Genomic DNA, 25,608 nt, shown 5'->3' with positions numbered 1-25,608 from the left:
AATTACACTGAAAATCCATTTTTTTTAAAATTTGAGCAAAAAGTGGGTAATTAGATTATTTTACTTGCTAATAAATCTGTTTCAAAAGCTAATCATAATTTTAGTTGATCCAATAAAATGCCTTTCAATGGCAAATTTTTCAAAACAAATTTCAACATCAATTCTAAAGTAAATTGAAATTTTCCTCTTCCCTGGACACCATCACTACTACTACTACTATTCTTCTTCACCCCCCTCTTCCTCCTCCCCCTCTTCTTCTTCCTCCTCCTCCTCCTTCTCCTTTTTATTTACCTTATTCTCCACCAACATTTTTGACTTTTAATTATTTTAACTGATAATATAAAACCATAAAAATTGTGTGTATTCATGGTATTTGATACATGTGTACATTGTATGTTTAAGTTAGGTTAAACTTCTCTCTCTCCTCAAACATGATTCATCTCTTTCTGATAAAAACTTTCAAATTCCTTTCATCTAGGTTTTTGAAATATACAGTACATTATTGTTACCTATGGTCAGCAACTTGTTCTTATTTATACTCATTGATTAATTCACCAACTACTCATTCAGTCATTCAGTAGATTTTATCATGTGCCAAACACTGCTCAGGCCTTCAAATAAAGCAATGACTGAAACATCTGAATTATTGTAGGAAATTCATATAAAATCTCAGATTCAAGAATTACAGCAGAGCAGCTTATAATGTTGAAGTTTGATGTAAACAATTTTTAATGTCCTCTACCTTCCAAAACATAGAACTTCCATGTAATCAACCCACGGTATAGAAAAATGAAGATTTCTTCCAAGAAAAACAGTTCTTTATCCCATTGAATACCAAGCATAGCTGAGACATTTTGTTTTCCTCTTTTGGCTTAACCTACTGGGCTGGAAGGAGTCTTTTCTGATTAGATCTGAGTAAAACTTGACAATTCACAGAAGCTTGCCAAGCACTCTCTGTCCTGGGTGGGCCAACGTGTTCACATCATCCATCATCCAACCTACCAGAATGACACTATAAAGTTGGAGGTGTCTCCAGGCAAGAGAGAAGTCAGTGTATTAGAGGGCAGCTCTTCAATATCCTTGGATGTCCCAAAAGTCTCATTTCCCTAGTCCTTGGGAGATTGTCCCAAGTTTTCTAGACTTCCTCTAGCTACTCTTTCTCACCTATTTATATTTTGAGCTAAACAGTGAATAACACATACACATGTATAACAAGCAACACTGAAGCTTTCATTCAAAGAATTTATAGATGGAAAGTCTAAATAAATCCACTGGTATCCAAAGAATTAACTAATGATGAATTAAGTCTTTGAAAGTACTGAATCTACCTGAGATTTGCTATTTTAGAAATCATGTTGTGCCAGACAACTTTATCCAGATGAGAAGTTTATTCAGAGAGAAAGGAAAATTATGAGCTTTCTTTTTCATATTTCAAATCAACAACTTAAATTTCAATGCAAAATATAATTTAAAAATAAATAAATACATTTAAGAGGAGAGGTCAATATTTGTTGTACATAGGGGCAAGGTATAACAGAAAAATAATCCAAGATTTCAGGTGAGCTCTGTGCATTGTGACATCAACAGAAGTGGTGGAATTAGGCCAGGAAGTGATCAGCACTTAAGGCAGTTTTTCAAAATTTAGGACAAGGAAATAATTTTGAAAAAATAAATAAATAAACCTTTTAGAAGACATATGGAATTGGAAATCGTCTGGACCATTTCTGAATTAATAATTGCATGAAATAGATTTGTGAAATGGAAAGTGTGACTTTAGTCTATCTCTTTCCACACCTATACACTTGGACTGCCTATGCCACCTAGAACATTCTGAAGGGTAATATGCTCCCTGTTTGTTTTGTAAAAATGGCAAAAGAGCTGCATCTGTGTGATGCCAAAAGAGTCAGCTGAGAAACTGAAAATTCAAATTAATCCAAAGTGTAATTGGAGCAGGGACATTCCTATTATTTTACTATCTGTTCTTCTGGGAAATTTCAGTTACAATCTTTGTTAGTTATGTTGCTCTGTGTAGAAAGTTTGACCAGAAAGAGCTTATCCTGGATGGAACATGAGATGGAGGAGTAATTTTTCCATTTTCTTTTAATTGTGGTGAGCAAAAATTTATTCATACAATTATGCCAACATATCCAATAAATGAATAGAGGCTTCCAAGGCAGCTCAACCTTACTGCTACATACATTTGAATGGACACCTGATCTGTCACTTAACCTGTCAGTCTTACCTTGCGCATATGCAAAATAAGAACAGTAAAACCTACCTTGGAGAGCTCTAAGAATGAGGGATGATATCATAAGGTGCATGACACAATGATAAACAAATGCTTGACTATTAGGTCTCTATAATGTTGATAACCTATAGAGTTCTGGTTTGCAACTGCTTGGGGGACACAGGTTCCTTTGGGAATCTGATACATGTTATGAAGAACTTGCTTTCTCCCTTGATCTCACCCTCAGCCAATCATACACATATGCAAATTTCCCTGCATTTTCAGCAGGTCACAGATTGTCTAAAGTCAGTGACTGTCCCTGTAGAAAGTGAGGAAGAACTGAAGGCATTGCTCTGGGAAAGACCAAATCAGATGGGTAAGGTGTACATACTTTTTGGATTGTAGGTAATTCTAAGAGGCAATCTTTCAGGTGCATGTCATTTTACTTCAATAGCAACCATATTTGCATTGTGTATTAGAGTTAGTGGGAAAAATATGAATCCAGAAGTACTTATAAGAAAGAAAAATAGCACATTATACATTTTTAATAAAACATATTTCCATATTCGAAGTCCTGGCTAATAAAATGTTCTCTACTTTGACCTACACTGTAAATTTACTTCTTTTTTATTGCTCAACTCTGCCTTAGACCTATATTTCAGCATAGATATTCCTATGGGAACTAAGATGAAAAATTAGAGGAGAAAATGAACTCCAAGTAATCCCACTGTTCTTTAGCCCAGATTTCTCTTCCAGAATGTTCTAAGGTGACTTACCGTTCTCCGGTAAAACCTGGCCGGCACATACATTTTAATTCAGTCTGAAACTCTGTGCAGTTGCCTCCATTGTAGCAAGTGAGATTTGTCTGTTCATTCCCACAGACTGTTGAGGGTAATCTTCTGTATCTAGAAAGAGAAAAGTAACAGCCACAGCTGTTCATCTTGTTCATTCAAGAAAACTTTTTTGAAAAGTTCACATATGCAGTCAATGTCAAGCTAATTAGGTACTCAGTCTGGAGGCTTTCTAAGTGCTGAATTGTGCTGCATTATACCAGCACCACTTTCTCCAGTAAAAAATTCCTGCTGGAGGGTACTGTAGCAAGCCTGGCTATCCATCTTCTATTCTACACAGTTTTTATTTGGGAGATAAGATCTATGCCATGGGGTGGCAATAAATTCAGAGTTGGAAAGGAACTTGCTACAGTTAGATTTGCCGCCGCTCTGCTAATAAATCAACAAAGGCCATAGGAAAATTGCATCTCTATAAAGGCCAGGAAAGCAAGGACAGCACTGTGGTACCCAAACACTCATGCGATTTCTCTGTTGGCTTTCAGAGCTGAACTCCAGTTGCCCTGCCAAGACTTGCTGCTCTCTCTCCAATAATTCATAGCTTTGCAGAATGCAAGCCAAGTGCTGTCCAGGAGGTTTGTATATAGCACTCATGGCAACTGCATGTGAATTCAGCCTGCAACTCTCTTCTGCAACAACAAAACTGCACATGCTAAAGAATTCTTATAAAAGGCAGAGCAAATTGTTAAAAGCTGAGCTGAACATCATGGCTAGACAAAACCCTAGTTTCAAAGGACTGATGTTCAAAAAGATTTTAAGAATGTTGCTTAGGTCCTTTGGCCCACTGTGTATGTGCTTGGTATCGGATACAGAATAAATATTCAGGAACTGTAAAATGAATTCCTTTTTGTCCTGTCATGTTTGTTGTAGCTAATGTGGAGAAACTAGACTAGATGATAGTAAGAATGTCTCTTATCACAAGAGCTAATCACTTCTACTTTTAAAAGAAGATATAAGAACATTTCAAAAGAGTCAAAGATGTCAACCAGCTTTGAAAGAAGTCAATTAGCAATGCAAATATGAAGCTCTGTATACATCTTAGGTTTAATAAACAATTTCTGAATCTCATTAGAAGGTACTTTTGAAAAGTTTATACATTAAGAACTTGACTTTGATGAATTAGGCAAAAAAAAAGTTCTAGAGAATAGTTACTAGGGCAAATGTACTTTACTTACCCAAATTCACTGTGGAATGCTACTGATTTTGATCCTGAATAATGGCAAATAAGTGGATGAGCTCACGGAAGTAACATCTAACTGGCATGTTAACACTTAGCAACTATCACTTTGCTATCATATGCTCTGAACAACAATAAATGTTATGAAGATACATCCACATTTTATGGAGATGGATACATGTTATGTCTGCTATAAGATTCATGTAATTAAGGTACCAGCTCTGAATTAGTGTAATGTCTCCAATGTCTACAGGCTGCCAACCCACTCCAGGTGTTCTTGCCAAAGTCCTGGAATGTATTACTTGTTAATAATAACCCTCTCACCTACCCATAATGACTCAATTATTTAGTAAATTTAAAGCAGTGTAAGTTGTAAAAACAATAATGGCTTCTACTTACATGGAAACATTGAAGCAACGCGACTTAGTAGGAAAATATTCTTTCTTATCTTTGTTTACACAGCATGAAATAGAAGTGGTTGGTAGAACTAAAATACTGCTTTTGTAGTTTCAGAAAAAAAAATTGAGAAATACTTTGAAATGGGCAAGAGATCAGTGGATTATCTTCAGTGGAATACTGGATGTTATATAAAGGATCTCTAGAACAATCTGATTCTATAGTAGTAGATGTCTTAAGATCTTCTTTCTAAGCAATATTACAATTCTGTAAATTGTAGAAAATTATATAAATACAAAAGAATCTTGCTATTGACATGCAAGTGAATTTGTAGTGATACAATTGATTGTCATACTGCAGAAAAGATTATCTCAAATCCTAATTTTGTTCTCCTGTGGAATAGTAAACAGTTTTTCATTTATTAGTAGATCCACTTCATCCTTTCTATTTTTTGTATACATCTATATTCTGTAGATTGTCCTTTGGACTGCTTTTAATATCTCCCTAGTTTATGCATTAATTAATAACTAATAAAATCATCAAAACATGTTCATTTTACGTTTGAAAATCATAAATTCACTTTTTTGAAATTATAATGTAGCCTTTTCAGGATTTCATGAGATTTATCTGGCTGAAATAAACCAGGGCATTATTTTGTTATTAGACATCCTGTCTTCCTTTACAACACTGAAACTCAGTTTTTGTATTTATTGTAAATATATTTGTTTCTTATGACCTTGGGCTGCCAGATCCTGGAGTTATAGTTCATGAGATATATTCTAACAAAGGTGGCTGAGGAAACACTGTCTGGTTGAAACACTACCATTAATACTTGTACGTCATCCCATCAAGATAAATCCCATCTTTAGATGATCAAATTGTGTTGAAATGACCAAAACCTTTCCCATTCAGCATAGTGTATACATAGGCCTTGAGAAGAGAGCTTCCAGTTTGATAAGAACCAAGCTTCATGGATATTATGCTCACCTGCAAAATTTTCCCGTAAAATTTCCAAAACAGAGGCAAGAATAGCCATTAGTCTCACTAATGCAGGTGGCCCCATTTGCACATTGGTGATTCTGGCAATTGTCTATCTCCATTTCACAGTTCACACCAGTGTATCCAGGCTCACACCTGCAGTGGTAGGCTGCGACTCTGTCAGAGCAGTTGCCATGGATACAGGGGTCTGAAAAGCATTCATCAATGTTGAGTTCACAGTGTGTCCCTGACCATCCCAAGGGACAGGAACAGTGATACGAGCTATAGATGTCTTCACAATTTCCTCCATGCAAACAGGGGTTGGAGTTGCAGACATTTAATTGTAAACAGCCAGTAGCCACTGAATTTGTAGAGATTTTAAGAAACTGCTCTTCCTGAGGTTTATTAGTGAAACCATGAGTATTTTCAAAGTAAGAGAGATAAATGCCTCCTATTTCTATTGTACTTAGACACCCTTGCAGGCCCTTCCTATTGTTAAGAGCTCTGTCACCCACATAAATGTCTGTATTGTCCTTCAAAAAGTTGAGGTTTCCAGTAGCGATTGCACTGGTCACGAAAGGTGTTTGATGGTCCACTTCCATTTGCCACCTGGAGGCCTGGGCCAGTGGGTCTATCATGGAAAGAGCCACTTGGTGCCACGTGCCATCATTCACTGACTGCAGACTTGTAAGATGCAGCACATAAAAGCTGTTGCCACTTCGCAATTGAAAGAATAATCTGGACTCTTGAATGCTAATATTAAGAAACTCAGGCTCTTTTTCTGCGTGCAATATTATCACATTTGCATCTTTTGTTCTGAATCCAAATGTGATATTGGTGAGTTCTCTGGTAATGTTCCCATTACTTCTGAACAATATTTCACTGCTTTGTCCGTTAAAAACAGCATTTGCAATACCTAAAGAGAGAAGGCAACACTAATTAGCAACTTTATTAAGTCTATTATATGTGCTTAATTACCTGCATTAATAGTAGTGATCATCACGTTAATGATACCATGTGTTGATTGTTTGACATGGTGGGTACTGTGCTAGTTGTTTTTTAAAATTATTTCTAATACAAAACTCTTGACTACAAGTGTGGTTATTATCTTCATTTTACAAAAGAAGGAATAGAGACTAACAGAAGCTAAGCAGTCTGCTTATGTTTATTAATTAATAGATAATAAAGCCACAACATAAAACATGGATGGTCTAATACCAAAACACAAACCAGTCTTTTCTTTTTCATTGATATTCTAATGCATGCCAATTTTTATTTTCTGCTAGATCCCCAAAATAAGGCACTGATGATCCATTTCATACGCAAAAAAAATTGAGCACCAAAAAATTACAAATCCAGCTATAGCAACACAGAAGTCCAACAGTAGAGACTGGTTTCTGATGAAGCTGACCAACAGGGAGGAAAAGGTATATTCTTGCTGGGTGCAAAGGTACACGCCTATAATCCCAGCTACTCAGGAGGTTGAGGAAGGAGGATCACAAATTCAAGGCCAGCTCAGGCAATTTAGCAAGACCCTGTCTCAAAGTAAAATTTTAAAAAACTAGGAATATAGCTTAGTGTTAGAGCACCCCTGGGTTCAGTCCCTAGGACCCCCATCCACAACACACAGAAATGGGCATTCCCAATGACTGGGTTACCTAACCTGGCAAAAATCCAATTACGTGCCAAGCTACCCACTCTCTACCTATCACCAAATATTTTTGTGTGACTGGGAAAAAAAAAAAACATACAGCCAAATCAACCACCTTTACCTCATCATGTCCAAGTACTATCTGGAAGCAGAGCAGTTTGGGGTAATCATTGCATTTTTCTATTAAAAAATTGTTAAATCTATAAGATTACTAAATCACAACTTGTTCTCTGGAAATGTTTGAACTTATCTCAGTCTCCTGTTTGCATTCTTGAGCAAATAGGAGAAAAAGTGCCCCAGCTTTCCACCAAGTCTGAAACTTCACAGTCCCAAGATGCACTCTGCTTCTCATCCTGTTAAAATGGATGCATCTTCCATGTCCCTGTGCAAGGCCAACCTGGTCAGCAATGTGTTGGGTCCCGTTTATTTTCATCCCTTTTAGGTACTGTTCAGACATGCACCCTCTTTTCTATCATGCTCATTATTTTCCTTCCCTTTTCGTTTCCTGTCTTTACAAATATGCGGCAGTTGTTTCAATATTAAAAAATAGACACAAGCATGAGGCCCCGAAGCATTGTCCCGACTCCCCCACCCTGCTGTTTCCTTTGCTGTTCCTCTCCCCATCAATACTCTTCTAACACTTTCCTATTCTCAAGGTCTCCGCTTTCTTATCTACCATTTTCTCTTTAGTACATGCTACTCAGGTTCTGTTCCAATCACCTCACTTAAACCACTCTTGTTAAGGTCACAGTGACCTCCACGTTATCCAATCCAGTAGTCAATTTGCCATTCTCATTTTTTTCCCACTTTTCAGTAGCAATTGACCTTAAAACACTGTCATTACCCAATGTGTGAGGAAATATACCCAACTACTGTCATCTTTCATATAGACTAATTACTTATTAGGGTCCCTATTTCTGTGATGCTGAGGGTGAATCTAACCACTACTCCTTAGCCCAAGACCTCTATTAGTTGCCATCATATCTAGAAAGCCAAAGTCTTAAACAATACTCACAGGAGTTTTTTTTAATATGGTGCTGAGGATTGAACCCAGCACCTCGCACATGCTTGGTGAGTGCTCTACCGCTGAGCCACAACCCCAGCCCCTCGCAGGAGTTTATGTGAGATGACCCCTGCTTAACGTTCCAATTCCAATTCCTTCCACTCTCTTCCTTATTCACATATCCTGCCACTCACTGAAGACAGCAAGCTTCTCCCCAACTCAGATCTTTTATACTTGCTACTACTTAAACCTGGAATATTCTCTCCTAGGCCTTCCTGTACGTGGCTCCTCCTCAGCGTTGATAGCTGCTCAAATGTTACCTCCTCTGGGGAGCCTTCCCTGACTATCCAATTTAAAACAACTTCTACCCTGTGTCCATTCTCCGTTTCACTCTGGGTTTTATTTTCTTCATAACTCCTATCACATTTGAAGTTTAAATTTGTATACTTGTTCCTTGACTGTCTTTCTGTCCTAGAGCACGGGCTTTTTGAGATCAGAGATCTCTGTCTGGAACTTTGCCTAACACACAATAGGTGCTCAGGAAACTTCAGTAAATGAGTAATCGATGAAAATAACTTTCTCCTTTATTTTGGAAATGACATGATTAGAAATCACAGCAAGAGAAAATTAAAGTGTATCATTCAAGTTTTATTATTTGACTAAATTAAAATCTCATTGTTTTTGATTGTTGAGGTTTTTGTTTTGTTTTGTTTTGTTTTTTCCCCAACCAGGTTTTTGGGTAAGAATTAAGGAGGAAAAGAGCAATGAGTGACTCATATATTTTAAAGTAAATGCTAAAATAACAAATCTCTGAAATCACTTCTTGAGATATAGGTAAAAACCACAATGCACATAACATTTTTCCTTTGACTTTTCTTTGGGGTACTTTGCCATAATAAACACACCTGTATCTAAGGTGAGTTGTAAATTTTTAAATCTTGGTTTAATCCCAGAGGGATGCAGAGATACAGATGATTAAAGATCTAAAGGCAAACTCAAAGTAATGTATGAGTTGTGCTCTCAAGAGTATGTTGTTCTGTTAGACTTAATCTTCTCAATATATTTTATTTGAAAAGAAAGGTAGCAGAATACAACAGTTACTAATAGGGCATTATGTAAAAATGTGGATGTGTAACCGATGTGATTCTGCAATCTGTATTTGGGGTAAAAATGGGAGTTCATAACCCACTTGAATCTAATGTATGAAATATGATATGTCAAGAGCTTTGTAATGTTTTGAACAACCAATAAAAAAAAAAGAAAATACAATAGGGTCGTAAGATCACACAAAATTAAAAGTATACAAAGAAGCAAAAATGAATCCATGGTTCATATCTGTCAATTATGAAACTGATATGCAATTTCTATTGTAAACCTACTATTGATTTCCATTTCTGTCTGCACTAAGTCATACTTCAAAAAGAAGGCTGTTGGGATTTGGGGGGGATGTTGGAGCCAGCTTCTTTTCCTTTTGTAGCAGTCATGGTACAGCAGTAAAGATTTACTTGTTTCTGATACACATGTGGGCCAGTCCAAACTGCTTTGAGTGTACACTGTTCTTGGGCTGCCACTGATTTTTGAAATCCTACTCTTTTTATTCCCCCCTGTGGAAATGTTCCAAGTGACTTGAATGCTGTTGTAGAACACAGCTGGGACTAACAATATTAATATTTCTATCAAAAGAGTAACAATACAATTAATAGTTCATTTTCAACAAGCATGTCAGAGATAGAAGAATGGAAAATATTGCACTTAAAATCTGTGCTGAGCTAGGGTGTCATTCAGTAGTACAGACTTGACTAGTATGCACAAGGCCCTGCTGGATCTAATCACCAACTCTGCGTAAATAAATAAATAAATAAATCCATAAAGTTCTGTGTTGGTTAGAAACCATTTTACTTTCTATCAACTCATCATGCTTCTATTTATATGTAGTAGGTATTTCCTAAAAATGAGTTATAAATATACACATTCCTCTAGAAAATTTCCTCAAGTATATCTACAGTTTACCATGTATCATATAGATCTTTTAAAATATAGAAACATAAAAATTAATGTATTCTCTTGTCTTCAGTTATTTCAGGCACAGTCTAAATAGGATGTCGGAACTGACCTTCAGCCACTCTTACATCTAGTTCCATTCCATTATTTTAGTGCAGTGTTTTAAAATATATTTTATGTATATTTTTATTGTAAGAAGATAATATACTTAATATGTAGAGCAGTTAAGTGAATAACTGATTTGCAGAAAAATAAGTAAATTTACTCATTTAACAAATATTTATTGACAACCTACTATGATGCTTGGCACTATTCTAAGGGCCAACAGTGACTTAAATAACTACATAGAAAAATTTCTTGCACTGTGAAACTTATTTTCTACTGAGTAAAGAGGTGATAAACAAATAAACACATACATGTATGTCAAAATAGTAAAGAACAGGTCAGGTGCAGTGATGCACACCTGTGATCCCAGTGGCTCTGAATGCTGAGGCAGGGGGATTGCAAGTTTGAGGTCAGCCTTAGCAACTTATGGAGGCCCTAAACAATTTAGTGAGAACTTCTTTCAAAATAAAATATAAAAAGGGCTGTTGCTCAGTCACAAAGTGCCCCTGGGTTCAGTACCACGCCCCACAAAAATATCAAGGAATAGTAAGAGATATAAAGAAAAAAACCAGGTAGGAAGACCCTGGTGTCCAAATTTGAATGAAATGGTGGAGAGAAACTGTGAAGCTCTGGGCTGAGACAGTGGAAGAGAAAAAGGTGGTTTATGGGGCCTGAGTGATGAGGTAAAAGATTGGAGTGAGACAGCAGAAGTATCTTGAGCACAAATCTTCAGAGGTTTGTTCTGTTTTTCTCACTGGAAAAGGAAGCAGAGAAACGGAAAGTCGCAGGTGGGAATTTGGGGAAGGGAGGTCATGGGATATATTTGTAATGAGGAAATTTGATGGAATATTTATCTGCTAATGGAAAAACTGTTGATGTTGAAGAGTAAGAGAGAAATTCTAGGAGCAAAATCTTTAGCAGCAGAATCTTCGAATAAGGGGAAGGGATTCAAATTCAATTTAAACAGAGGATGGGCTATAACTTGGGCTGTGCGTTATTTGAAGTAAGAGAGGAGACAGCACAGGAATGACAGTGTGGTTACTTTGTGAATACGTCAAAAAATCCTAAGTGTGGTGTTCAAATCATTAGCATTTGAGAAATTGTGCTCTGTAGCACTGAAAGGGGCAGGGGAACCTTTCACATAAAGGGATGCAGTCCTGGCCAGCATCACCGGGTACCTAATGTGTTTGATTATATACATAGGAATATGCAATCATCACAAAGAAACCTATAGATTTCGGTACCCCTATTTTACAGGCAAGGAGGCTTTAGATCATGGAGATCATGTGGATTACCTGAAGTTTAAAGTTAATAAACGGCAGTGAGCTAACCCAGCGCTTTTACTCTGTATTTCTAGTAATGAGGAAGGACAGTATCACCTGGTTAACTCTTCAGACATCAGCTTTAAATGACCAAGGATCAGATTTGGTATTGCTACATTCTCCATTTCCCATCCAGACACACAGTGCAGGATAAAACAAGAGACTAATCTGGATTTTTATACTACTCATATCAGGTAATTATACTACTCACAGAGGGGTAAACAACCATCCACTTATTTAATAAGTTGACCATGTCTGTTCATTTATTTTTTTTGTTTCCTAACGGAACAACTTAAACGTGCCAAATTAATTGGAAGGATAACAGTCCTGAGCTCTACGTACATTCGAATCCTTTGGGCACCAACCGGCACTGGGCACTGGGAGGGCAGGGGCTGAGTTCACACCACCGAACTTCTTCACAGGCTTTCCCAGCTGTATTTGCAGGGCAGGAGCAGGAGAAGTCGTCCCACAGGGAATAACAAATGCCTCCGTTGTGACAGGGATTGGTCTGAGCAGGGGGAAAAAAAAGCATCAAAAGCATTGGCAACTAGATGTGGAAATGTTAAAGGTGACAACATATATCTGTTATTTTAAAATGCCAATTTCCCTATATCTTCAGATTTTAAACATTTAATATGGATTTTAAGTATATGGAATAAAACTGAATGTTACCATTGCCCACTGCTTTCTAAAAGAGCAGCAAGGAAAGACAGCAGTAGAGAGAGGGGATGGGGAAAGAAAAAGGGGGAAAGAGAGAATGGGAAAAAAAGAGGAAATATAAAATCAATGTATAATACTAGGATGCTTGTTGAAATGTAACAATGCTTTCTGTAATTTACAAATTACCTGATATTTTCACATGCAGTAATTATTTGCAATACGGATTATTACTTTTGTTTTTACAGATGAGGGCCTTTCTGTTGTGGAAATGAAAATGAAGCTTGATATCTAGATCCTCTGGGTCCCAATTCAATGTCCTCCCTCACCATTTTCTCTGCCTCTGAATCAGAAACTCATTGTTCTTAATTCAGGTCTTACAAGTCCACTCACAGAGTATTCAAAATAAAAATATTTTAAAAGAAAACTTTTAAACTTTGTGTGTATCCCAGGTCAACTATTAGCAAACCATTCAGGATAATTACATAACTTTAATTTTATTTTTATTTTTTATTTTTTTTAGGGCCGAGGGTTGAACCCAGGCCCTCACCCATGCAAAGCACATATTCTACCACTGAACCACACCCTCAGTTTGTTACCTAAAATTTAGTTTCTTTTTAAGTAGTATAAAAGAGGATAACAATGTCTGTTTTATACAGTAATCCTTCAACAGAATTAATGGATTAATCTATGTAAAATAGTGCCTGGCCCATTAGAAGTGCTCCTATAGTAAACTCATAATGATTCCTCTGTGTATATTTAGGACTAAGGCTAGTCTGTGACCATAGTTGGAGCTCAGTAAACATGTTAACACACATCAATATGCTTCCTTCTTTTCCTCTTGAAAGCTCATGCAGAGCTGACAATTTCATATAGTTAATGTAGCCCTTAGAAGAGTATATAAAGTACATAATATAAAGCATGGGTTCTGAGAAATTGTATTTCAGAGGAATTCAAATTCAAGCAAAAACCTCTCAGATTTTTTTTTTCTTGTTGATGTAATAAAAGTTCAAAACAACAATCGCTTGGTATTTAAGATAAAGTTAATTGGGTCTTTCAAAAAGAGTTAGTTCAGTTAAGCCAATGGAGTACTATTAAGAGTTTAAGAAATAAAATACTAGTATTCTTAAGAAATTTGATTGATGTGGGGTAGGAGAAGCATGTAACTGAAGTTATTATCTTTGTTAAATATATCATGATGCCAAATAAGTCCACTAAAATTTATCAGAAATCACCCAGTCTGCTGGGAACACAAAGATTTAACAGGTCTATCTCTGATGGGCCAGTAACATTGTCGTCAGGTACAAAGGATGGTTTTATTAAATTGCATGTTAATAAAATAAAAATTTAGCATACAATATGTGCATAGTTGGTACAAATAACCCTACCTTGCAGATGTTGTCTCCCAGACAGCCTTGAGTCACATTGACAAGAATTGGACTGTGGGATGGACTGTTTGTGGAATTTGGAAAGAATTCCAGATTTTGGTTATTTAATCTTACATCTTGGATACAGCCTTTGAAGAAGCCACCATAAATTTCAGTCTCTTTCTTGTCAGGCAGGCCACCAATGTAGATGACATCTCCTCTCTGGATTTTCCATGTGGGAGCAGAAATAAATCCAAGGTTTTGTGAAGATTGATACAATTCAATTTTATTTGGCTTGATTTTCAAAGTCACTAAGTGGACATTTCCATCACTAAGAACAAATTCTACTGTGAATTTAGGAGAGCTTGGAGTCAGCAGTGCTAATCTTCCATGCTCTAGCCAGACACGAATATACTGGTAAGTGCTGTTTTTCAAAGTTAGAAGTAAGCCTGACGGTCGATTTGTTCGGACAAACATGGAGAGGCTGAAGTTCTGTCCATAACTCCTGTCAAGATTAAAGACAGCATATCCAGTGGAGTCATCCTGGCCAAATCTGCCTGCCACATACTCTTTGATGTCAAAATAGAAGAGGAGAAACAAAGAGGAAACATCTTGAGACTCAAAAGGAAGAAGGCATAGAAGGGAAAAATTTTATATCCCATACACACACACATTTTTTTATGTTCAGGACAGACTTACTGAATAGACTAACAATTTGGCCTCATTTTCTGTAATTCTGAGTTTACTTTATCCTGAAAACAACTGCATTTGGGTCTGTAGTTCATAATTGAGGCCATCGATCACAAAAGAGAAAAAGCTAAAGAATCTCCCCTTCACTGCCCTAAAATGCTGGGGCTTAGTGGTGAAATGTCAGACACTATATTGCATTCCATCTTGGAAGAATTTTGAGTTTTGTAAGCATATTGTTCAGGCAGGCTTCATCTTTGCTATTTGTAGGCATGCTGGAGCCAATGGATTATTAAACCTAATTATTTTTTGTAAAGGACAAAAATCAAGAATTTGATTAGTAAATACTCTTTGGGATGATACCCCACATAATGAGGCAGGACAGAGGATCAAAGGAAGAGGAAGACTCTTCCTTCTGTGGTCCTGCTTGGGAGGAGAAAAGGAGAGAGAAAAGGGAGCAAAGAGGAATATTGACTCCTTTAGGCCTTTCTTATGGTTGAAGGAGTTAGAAATGCGCAAAAGAGGCAATATCAGTGATGCACACCACCTCAAGAAAACTCAAGACGTGTAAAAATGAAACCTACATTTAAAAACATCGGTGAGGTAGTAGGAGCAAATATTCCTATCCTTATCAAATTTATACACTAGTAGGGAGAAACATACATGGCATAGATAAGAAAGTTGGCTGTGTAGTATGTCAGCACACTAGAGATCATTTGGTATAAAAAAAGTCATAGAGAAATAGAATGGGAAGATTTGAGAATAGGGATGGGATTGTAATTTTAAATGGAATAATCAGGAAAGAACTCTCTAAGAAGTAATATTTGAGCAAAAACCCAAAGAGAGGGACATTACTGCAGTAATTCAAGAGAGGAATAATGATACCTTTAATCAGGAGGTGGTGAGAAGTCGTAGGAGTTTTAAAATACTTTAAAAGTAGAACAAATAGAATTTTCTAAATCAAGTACATCTTTTAAGATTTTGGACCAGCAACTAGAAGCCTGGAATTTCCATTTGTAATGATGGGGAAGAAAACTGGAGGAATTGATTTGGGAGGAAAATGGGAGTCCACATAAAATTAAAGATGCCTTATTAGATATCTACATGGAAATGACCATTAGGTAGTTGCCACAGAGATTCAGAGGAGATGTTCTGGGATAACCATAATAATTTGGTATTTTTCAGCGCATATGAAAGATTTAAAGACAGAAGACTGAATGGTACCATCACAAAAGTAAATATATAGAGAGTAAAAGAAGTGGTACAGGAACTGAGCCTGTCGGTTCCAGACATTTGGAGGCAAAGGAGATGACAGAAGAGGAATCAGTAAGATAAGAGAATCCAGTTAGAATGATACCCTGTAAGCCTGCTAAGGAGTATGTGTTACTCAACTGTGTTTGCTGTTGTTAAAAGGTCAAGTGAGAGGAAGACTAAGAAATGCCCATTACGTCTTGCAACCTAGAAATCAATGCTGAACTTGAATAAGAGCACTGTCTTAAAAATATTGCTGTCTTTGGGTTTTTGCATCCCTGTCCTAGAAGAAAAGCACATCTGAAGTGTTTAAATGTCATCATAAGGTTCAACTAAGTTTGGCCAAAAGTTAGATGTATTTTAGTTCAGCTGAGCTTTAGTGAAACTTGCTTAGGCAGCCATCTGTTTGAAGACCTCCTGCATAACAGGCTATATTTTCAGAACTCTGACTTGATTTCCTATGGAACATTGCAGTTTGAATCTTCATTTGGAGACTACCTGCTCCAGGCAACTACAGATAGCTTTCAAAGTGTACTGTTAGATAAAATAACCTCTTTGAAGAGGTTAACATCTCTGAATACACTGCAGCACTTTCATATACGATAAAAATGCTTAATAAGAAGATTTGGCTCTTGAAGCTTAAGGATTGAGGATACATTCAAAATTATTCAACCTCAGAGGTCCCTGCTGATCAATCTAGGATCCCTGCAGTATCATTTTGCAGACCTCAACTAAAAGACAGAATACAGAGTTGTTCCCCCGCATACACCTTGAGAAGCTTGACTCTTTAGTAATCCTATTCTTCAGAATCATATACAGTTAGTCAGCATGTATGATGTGCTACAAGATTTTAGAAATACCTGAAGCCAAATCTGATTTCTCTGTGGAAATAGAAGGGATAATTCTCATACATGTTTGTGATATATGTCCTGAAGATCAGTGGTAACATATGCAGATGAAAAATAAATTTTGACACGCTTTAATGATTGATGGAACACAAGATGAAATTTAATGAGAATAAATAAAAGGCGCTTAGATCAAAAAGTGCCTCATAGGTTTTTGGGAGAGAAATAGGATTCTATGACATTGTGAATGACAGTGACTCCAAGTGAGAAACCCATGTGATGTTAAGTGCCACAAAAGTGGCAGAGCATCAGTCTAATGTTAGGCTGCAACATAGAAGCATGCTATCCAGAATAAGGGAGGTTGAGGTCCTGTGACACCTTGTATCATCAAGCGCATCTGCCACATTTTAGAAAGAAGAGAGACAAGCAGATTTACCGCCAAGAAGCAGATGACGACATGTCTGAAGATCATGCCATATGGAAACTTTAGAAGAAACTAGGATGTGTAGCATGATGTGAAAAGTTTGATAGTTCTAGATGCTCTTCTTCAAGTATTTAAGCATCCTTAGGAAGAAGAGGTGTTAAGAGTTATATGAGCATATCTTCAGGAATTATAACCTGACCAATAAATGAAAGCTTTGGGGAAATCACATTTCATTTAAACACAAGGACAGAACTGTTCAGGGAAATTTTGGCAAGATGGAATGAGTGAATTCACCATTTCTGAAGGTATTTAAGCAGAGTTTTGGGTCGCTACACTAGGCAAGCACAATAATGTAAAACAAACAAACAAACAAATCCAACCATGGCATGAAATTTCTTCTATAGATGTGAATTTGTAATTCTAGAAGGATAAGATTCTCAAAGTATAGGTGTATAATTGAAGATAAACATAAATTGTTTTTATAAATTAAATATTCTCCCGAAGGAAAGATACAGGTGGTGCATTTATTCTGAAGAATATCTTGGAAACTCTGTGTTCTTACACACAATCGACCCAAGGTAAGCTGGGACCACCTTACAGACAGTTTTGGGTCTAAGCTTAGGGAAACCCTTCAGAGTTCAGGCAAATTTTAAAAAGATTGACTTTAAGATATTACAAATCCCTATGCTTTTTATGTTTAGTCAGTCAATGAAATTCTCTATCAGGTCTGCTTAATACTTGCAGTGTGTAACAAGGTTGGGAAATGTTTTCCAAAAATCATGATTTGGGTGAAGTTTGTGTCTTTCTGCTTGTTAGTACCTATCCTCCCTCTTGAATACACACATACCAAAGAAAGTCCTTTTTTTTCCAAAAAAATTATTTCTTTTACAAATGAGATTTACAACAAATTTCTGATATTCAACTAATGGTAAAATTCTAAGAGCATTTACAAGCATACAATTGCCAAAAGACGTGTAATTACTGCATTTAAGCATCTTTTGTAAAAGGAATATGCTCCACACAAAACATTTCTCATAGACAACAGCCAATATAGAATATTTTAGTTTTATGACTAGAGGTGATAAGAAAAATATAATTTTTTCTTAAACTTATCCCAAGTATTCAAAAAAGAAAAGATTTTACAGAACTTGTTATAATCTCTTGAAGCCAAACATTCTCACGGGGATTGAACAGTTTTAAATAGTGTAAGGATATAAGGATATGGGGGAAGTAGAGGGAGTATAATCAGAAACTTGGCTTAAAAAGTTCATAATTTTCCAAGTTGGAAAAAAAATGTACCAAAGAAAACCAGAGCCCACTGGATTGGCATCTCTTGAATCTATCTGCTAGGACAGTGAGCATCGCCATGGTCAGCATTAACCTCGAAGGTCACTACATCTGGAAGTCAGTCAAAGTGAGTCAGCATCTGTTTGTTATTTTGTATATGTACTAAAAATATTGCCTTGGGTCAATTAAATTTTTCTTCAAAAAGTGAACCATCGCCTCAGCATAATTTCCCCTTTTCTCCTTTAAAAAAAAACATCACGAAACAACTTGCCATTCTGTTTAAAATATTACATAGAGTGAGTAGATGCCATTCCTCATTGTCAAACAGGTCCATGATTTGTAATGAATATTGTGGGCAGGGGGAAACCCGTGAATAGTTTCTAATAATTCTTAGCCATTTGAACATGGAGTAGGGTATGGGCTAAGACTGGTTTTAATTTTATTTCATATAAAGCAGAGAAGACTATTTACCAGATGTTGTCCTACTTGGAGTTACTCTAAAATCTTGGAGTAAATTACAGCTGAACTTCAAAGTGGTCTGTTACAATTACCTCTCAGACTTTTTCAGTGCATGATAATAATAATAAAAAGAAACAGGTATGTATTGATCACTATCAACAGCAATTTTTGACATGATGCTGGAAATAAAGGATTTTGAAATTTATTTCAAACCATGATTTGCTAGAAAAATCAGATCAACTTGTTTATGGCATCTACCAAGTTTTACTATTGTTACTTTTCACTCCCCCCCATCCCCACCGACTCTCTCTCTTCCTTCCTTCCTTTCTTTCTTTCCCCCTGTAAGACCTCTATCTGTTTTTTCCAATGCAGTTCTGGCAAAACTTGTTTTTGTCACTTTGCATGAAATTAGTGTTCTGTTAAAGTGCTAAACTTAAGCATGATTTTGGAGCAAGTATGAATTGCATAGAAAGGAGATTGAGGAAGTGAATATTTACTGGGATTCTATTAAGCACAAGAGACTATGCTAATAGGTGGCACTGACTAGTTTTGTGAATAAAGGCCTTTTACAAATGAGATTTACAACAAATTTCTGATATGAAACTGATGGTAAAATTCTAAGAGCAGGTACAAACAGCAAGATGAAAACCCATTTGAATAGGAGCTATTTGCTTATTGTTTTATTTTTCTGACTGAGAGAAACTCAGGTCTCCTATGAATCCACTCAAAATGAACACACAGCCCTGCACTCTTCTGTTTTCTCATTAGTGGGCAAACAGCAGCGTAAGTCCTGAGGATCATTATGCTTCATATCAGTAATAGCAAGGCTGTTCTAGTGATTGCTCTGCTCTGAGGCACAGCACTCCTAGGCACCTATCCCCTCTCACCTCTCAGACAGTTGGGACCTTCATAGGGCCTGTAGCAGTCACACTGGTAGCTGAGCCACAAGTTGATGCAGCGTCCTCTATTCTGACAAGGTTGACTCTCACACCAATCCTTCCTCGCGCAGCCTGCCTTGACATTTAATGACAAGCCAGATGAAATGTTCTCCCAGGTAATGGGATTCAAATCAAATTTAATGTCTTGGAGACAGCCTACAAACGAAGGTGTGGATGGGATATTATAGATGTTAAGCAGAGTGACTGCATTGCTGGCTGATCCCACAGGTAAACCACCCAAAAAAGAGTTTTGAAAAGCACATATTGATTGAGTCCTTTCAAATGGAGAAGGAGCTTTAGCGATGCATTTCTCTGTACAAGAGCTGCTGGCTAAGGTAAGGGTCACGGTCTCTGCAAATATTACCTCCACTGAATGCCACTCTCCATCGCTGGTGTTGTGGGAAATGTACAGAAGCACTTTTGACTGATTATGAACTTGAATTGATAAGTGAATGTAGCCACTTAGCAACTCCATCTTTACAAATGTGTCCCTGTTCCCTTGGAAAAGTAGAAGTGCTGTTGGCTGAACAGTCTGAAACCTGAAGGCTATGTTACAAACTGAGTCCTTGGTTGTATGTGGGCTACTTGTGACCCATAGAAAGCCATTGCCCTCAAATGAAAGTGTGGTGACAGTTTCACACAATGATCCAGTATATCCAGGTGGACATAGGCAGCTGAATCCATGTTGGTCATTTTGGAAGTGAGGTATGCATACTCCATTGTTTAGACATTGGTGATGGGTGCAGCCCAGGAGAATGTCAGAACAGTTCTCTCCTCTATAAAATGTTCCAGAAATGTTGTCAAATGGGCAATGGCAAGTATAATTCCCAGGCAAGTTCTCACAAGTACCACCATTTTGGCAAGGGTTTGATGAACATTCATCGATGTCTTCTTCACAATGAATTCCTGTTAAATAATAAACAATAGGTTAGAAATAGGTATATTCAATATGATTACATGACTGCTTTGATTCTACACCATGTACAGTCACAAGAATGAGAAGTTATACTCCATATATGTTTGCTGTGTCAAAATGCATTCTACTGTCACGTATAACTAATTAGAGCAAATTTAAAAAATAGATATATTCAGATTAGAAATAGAAATTTCACATAACTTTCATGTATAATCTCCCAGTTTAGACATATCTCAAATTTAAAACTGTAAAGGAATAAAATATAGTTCTTGAGGAAGACTAAGATCAATTTGACCATTCCATATACATTGTAAAGAGAAGAGCATTCATGATAGACTTTGAATTCTTTCTGTAGAAAAAGATCATTTATTGATTACAGTGATTGATTCAAACTACCACTGTCAGATATACATTGAGCCCTAAATACCATAAAAATTAAAAAGGGAAAATATTGCTCTTGGCACTAATCCTACATATAAATGATTAATTTGTGGATGTCTTTTGCAATTTATAGTAGTTAAATAACAAGTTTATCCATTTATTTCACTCTATCCTATTTGGAAATAGTGATGTTTCCTTCTATCTTGTTTGTGTGCCAGATAACTCCTAAAACCAAAATTTGCAAGATACAAAGACCTGGACATCTCACACTCTGGAGCTCTTACGTGGATGGAAGGTCCCATTTCCTCCTTCCCAACAATTCTAGAATAAAACAAGGCATCTATCTCATATCAAGCCCCTGCTTAAAAATTTTACTTCATTGTTATTTACTCTCTTTCCTAACTCCAAGCCTAAGAAAGACATCCAGTAAAATAATTATTAGAATTTATTTAATCAATGTAATAGGAAGAAATATAATACCATTTAAGAATGATGATAAATTCAAATGAACAAATAATGGAAACAAAATTTGATATACGTGGAACACTTTATGATTTCTTCAATACCTTCCTCCACATTATTGTATTTATGCTCCCCACAATTGTCTGAGGTGTTCAAGGCAGATGTTCCTTGTTCATTTTCACAGAAGAAATGGAGGTTTAGGAAGAACAAAGTCTAAATACCAAAGCTAATTTATAATGTGACCCTAAACTATGTTTTAAAAAATCTAAAGTGATATTGTTTTTTATTGGACAACTTAGTGCACTCTTCTTTACTGTTGCCACCAGTACATATACTGCAAACAATGTGTAAATCATACAAATCAATTGAAGGGGGGAAAATCTACTTTACCCAAAATAGAGTAAGACTGAAGTCTTTAATAGGCACAAGGCTTCTTGATGGAAAAATCCTTTTCTAACCAAAGGATCCTGATGCATTAAGCAGCTCTGCCTTTTCTCATATATGAATACCCTCCACTCCACGCAGGGTTTATTAAGTCATGCCATCATGTTTTTATATGTAAAGAATAAACATCACACCCAGATTAAAGAGCTTTGGCAATAAAGTTCCCAATTAACTTAATGTCTGAATAAATGTTTTAAAAAATTTAATCAAAAGGCTGTTAGATATTGTGTTAGATATGAATTCCAGTTAGGCTATATGATCTTGAACAAGATACATTTACTTTCTGTGTCTTAACTTCCTCATCTACAAAATGGGGTGAATAAGAGTGTTTTTTTGTATTGTAGGGTTTTTTAACCGATGAAGTAAGTGAAGTCATATACAATGCTCATATCATCATTTGGATATAAGTTCTCAGAGAGTGTCGGCCATTACTAAAAAATAATAAACAAAAGAATTAACCCTCTACTGACAACATTTGAATAGTTCTGTGATCATTGAAAGAGACAATCTAAAATGTGTGGTCTAGGTAGTACCCCTCAATTGCACAATTTTACATAATGAGAGATTTATATGGATAGCATGTTAGTGTAGAATCTCACTGGATTGTGAGTTCCGTCATGCAAGGGAAAATGACTGTTTTATTCATCAATGTATGTCTAAAACACAGCTTAGTGGTTGGCTTGTATTTGGCATTGTTTGATTAGGTTTTTTAATGAATTAATCAATAATGACCATCCTTAAGTAATAAACACATTTAATCTGATCCAAACTCCAAAATGCTCTTCTTGTGTATACTTCTGGATATAGGTAGACAGTGCTAATCTTGGGTATCTGCTACCATTGATGTACCCTACATTTAGAAACTTGATTGGATTCTATTGTACTTATATGTTACTGTACTTGGATTACTTCTATATAGCGCTTGTTAATTAAAAAAATTAAGCTCTGTGAAAATAGTAAATGCACTATAAACTAAAATTTCTGACAATGCCTTCACAGTGCTAAGGGTACATGATTTAAAATGTTTGATGAATATAACAGAGTTGAACTGAACCAATCTCTTACTTAATCATTCTTAATACAGAGAACTGACAAAGGTATGACAGGTAAAGCTAAATCCTAAAGGAGTGTTCTAGTGCAAGTTAAATTTTACTGACTTTATGAATAAGTTAAACTTTTATATTAGAAGATATTTTCTTAAATTTGATTTTCCCAGTATTTAAAAATAATTAATCAACCAATATTTAATTAAGAGGAATATTGGACAACTTGTGATGTGAAGTACAACCAAGCAAAATACTATTATTTTTCTCTCACTAATAGGGGAAAGATGTGCCTTGCTTCTGGATAATATCTCCAGGAGACTGCATGATTTTTCTGCTCACTCTTAGATAAAGAGTCATGATCATTTAAAAAAAAAAAAACAAAAACAAATGGCAATTAAGATGGCCAGTCACATATAATTATAAAAGTCTCAATGCAATTCACAATAACCTAAATCTCTTTTTCTGATAGGCCGAAATTAGGCTGTCTTAAAGGAAGACCTGAAAAATTTCTTCCCTCTGTTTCTGTTCCTTTACTGTCTCTATCTCCAAACTTCTAAGTGTTCTGACCCTTAGAGGACTAGAGTTTGTGGGAGGGAAGAGGATACAGGGAGTAGAGTTTGCTGAAGGGGAAGACTAGAGTTTGTTGAAGGGGAAGAGGATACAGGGAGTTTTCACCTGGCAAGAGCTAATGTAGCATGATTCATGTCCACTGAGCCTAGAAGGTCCTTAAAGTTTGTATTTGCTCTAGGGTCATTTCTGAGTTCCTTAGACCCTCTTTTGCTCTGTTCCTGTAGGGACCTGTGAGGAAGGGAGGCCTGGCCTTTCCTATGGCTAGCTGTTCTCACAGTTCCCTTCTCCCTCCACCCCCTATGTATTGGTTTACAGACACTGACTCCTTTTTCACCAACTCTCTCTGTCCATGTGGGCTCCCTCACCTTCTGACAGAGGCCTGTTGGGAAGGTTCCCTTTTACCTGGTCCATTCACTGATATTTCTATCATGGGTTGCCCATCTGGACCTCGGGATTCCTGTACCTTTGACCTGCAGTTGAGGGGAATGGACATTCAATTTCTAGCACAGCACAGCAGGAATTCTCTCTCCCTCTCTTTCCTGCCTCCTCAGATTACCAGTCACCCCCATTAGTATTTAGATTCCTTAACCAGGTAGAGTCTCGTCTAAACTGATGATTTCTTTCCCCACCCCATGTTTAGGCAATACTGAAATTGTTCTTGACGCAGACTTATTTTGCTTGGGGTTGGAATGTAGCTTCTAACTCTAAATTTGAGGGGTGCTATGTAATTCAAAACATAGTCTCTTGAAAGAAATCTCTCTGTAGACCCACTGTTTATAACTACCTCTGAATAATCTTTACATGCTCTTGAATGAGAGTAAACATTTCAAATTCCTGAAATCTATTATCTTCATTTATTGTGATTTTCTATTTTTTGATGTCTATAACTCACTTTAGTACCCTTAGTTGACCCTTCAATTTACCATCTCTCAAATTTACAAAATACCTGGTTTGTGTCCTATTCACAGAGGATTGTGGGAGAAGAAAAATAGAAGAGTATCGACTTCAATATGTTTCAATATGCTCATGACATCATGGAAGGACAAAATGTATATTTATGAAAATACCTTGTAGACAGTATGCTCACAGTTGGTGTGGATAATATGTGAAGATCAAACTCTGGCAACCTTAGAGAAGGTTTCACAAAGTTTCAAGTATGGGTCAGATTGACAAAAGAGTCATCATATACAAAGAAGTGACTAAACAAAACAGTCTTCAATGGAAGAAAATTTCAAGGCATTTTGAGATTGACAATGAGTTGGGCAATCTGGTTGGCAAGAAGGATGTATGAAGGAAAATCAAGTCGGAAAGATTCAATGCAGCCAGATTGGAAGTCTGGGAACTGAGAAAGTTTTTATTTTTATTTTTATTTATTTACTCATTTATTTATTTTCTGGCCATGGGAAACAATAAAGTAATTGTTGGATAGAAGACCAATGTGGTTTCTCATAAAGATCACTCCCACTGGAATATGTAACAGAATGAATGAAGAAAAACTAGAGACAGAAAGACACTCCAGGCAGCTATTAAAATTGTTTACACAGAGGACTATTAGAGCCTGAAATAGGATGCTTATTTCCTCACAATTTACAGCTCTCTTTCATTTATACTTCACCAGCAAATATGATGGTAGGTCTTTCTTTATTGTTTACTACTAGATTTTTTTTCCTGTAATTCTTCCACTTGATCTTCCATAAAACAACTACCAAATCTATCTATCTATCTATCTATATGGAGAGAGAGAGAGAGAGAGAGAGAGAGAGAGAGAGAAGCTAGTTTTAAATTCTGCCATCATTCAAAATAAATAAACAAGCAAAACAATAAAAAAGAAGAAAGAAAGCCTATATTAGGGTCAAATGTCTCAAGAACAATAAACAGAATTTGAAAAGTGTGATGATAACAGTGATTTATGTTCTTGCTTTAAAAAAATCAATTCTATTGACATCTTCAAAGTAAAATAAAGTTCAACATATTTATTTAAGGAACCCAGTAAACTAAAAGTAGGAAAACAGATTGAAAATCCTTTCATTGGTTATTTGACTGTCTGAACAAAGAGAAGCTCTATTGTTAACAAAAACAAAAGGATTAGGCATTATTTATGGGATTATAGGTGCCATTTGGTCTTCTTAATTGGATATTTTAGTTGACTATGAATTTGTTGTTTAT

The 25,608-nt window shown here is 36.3% G+C and overlaps 1 protein-coding gene across 1 annotated transcript in view; it reads right to left on the bottom strand.

The window, feature by feature from the left end:
* The window catches only part of Crb1 (crumbs cell polarity complex component 1), a 193,429-nt gene that overhangs the window by 38,219 nt on the left and 129,602 nt on the right, over window positions 1–25,608 (bottom strand). Inside the window, exons 6-10 of the mRNA XM_015483387.2 lie at window positions 19,573–20,529; window positions 13,754–14,301; window positions 12,051–12,216; window positions 5,636–6,542; window positions 3,004–3,132 (exon numbers count right to left, since the gene is read on the bottom strand). Of these exons, the coding sequence (XP_015338873.1) occupies window positions 3,004–3,132; window positions 5,636–6,542; window positions 12,051–12,216; window positions 13,754–14,301; window positions 19,573–20,529 (2,707 nt within the window). The remainder of the gene's footprint in view (window positions 1–3,003; window positions 3,133–5,635; window positions 6,543–12,050; window positions 12,217–13,753; window positions 14,302–19,572; window positions 20,530–25,608) is intronic.

The sequence above is a fragment of the Marmota marmota genome, unplaced genomic scaffold, assembly GCF_001458135.2.
Source record: "Marmota marmota marmota unplaced genomic scaffold, marMar, whole genome shotgun sequence".
NCBI classification, from domain to species: domain Eukaryota; kingdom Metazoa; phylum Chordata; class Mammalia; order Rodentia; family Sciuridae; genus Marmota; species Marmota marmota.
The sequence above is the reverse complement of the archived record's forward strand: the minus strand, read 5'-3'. Positions and strand labels throughout refer to the sequence as shown.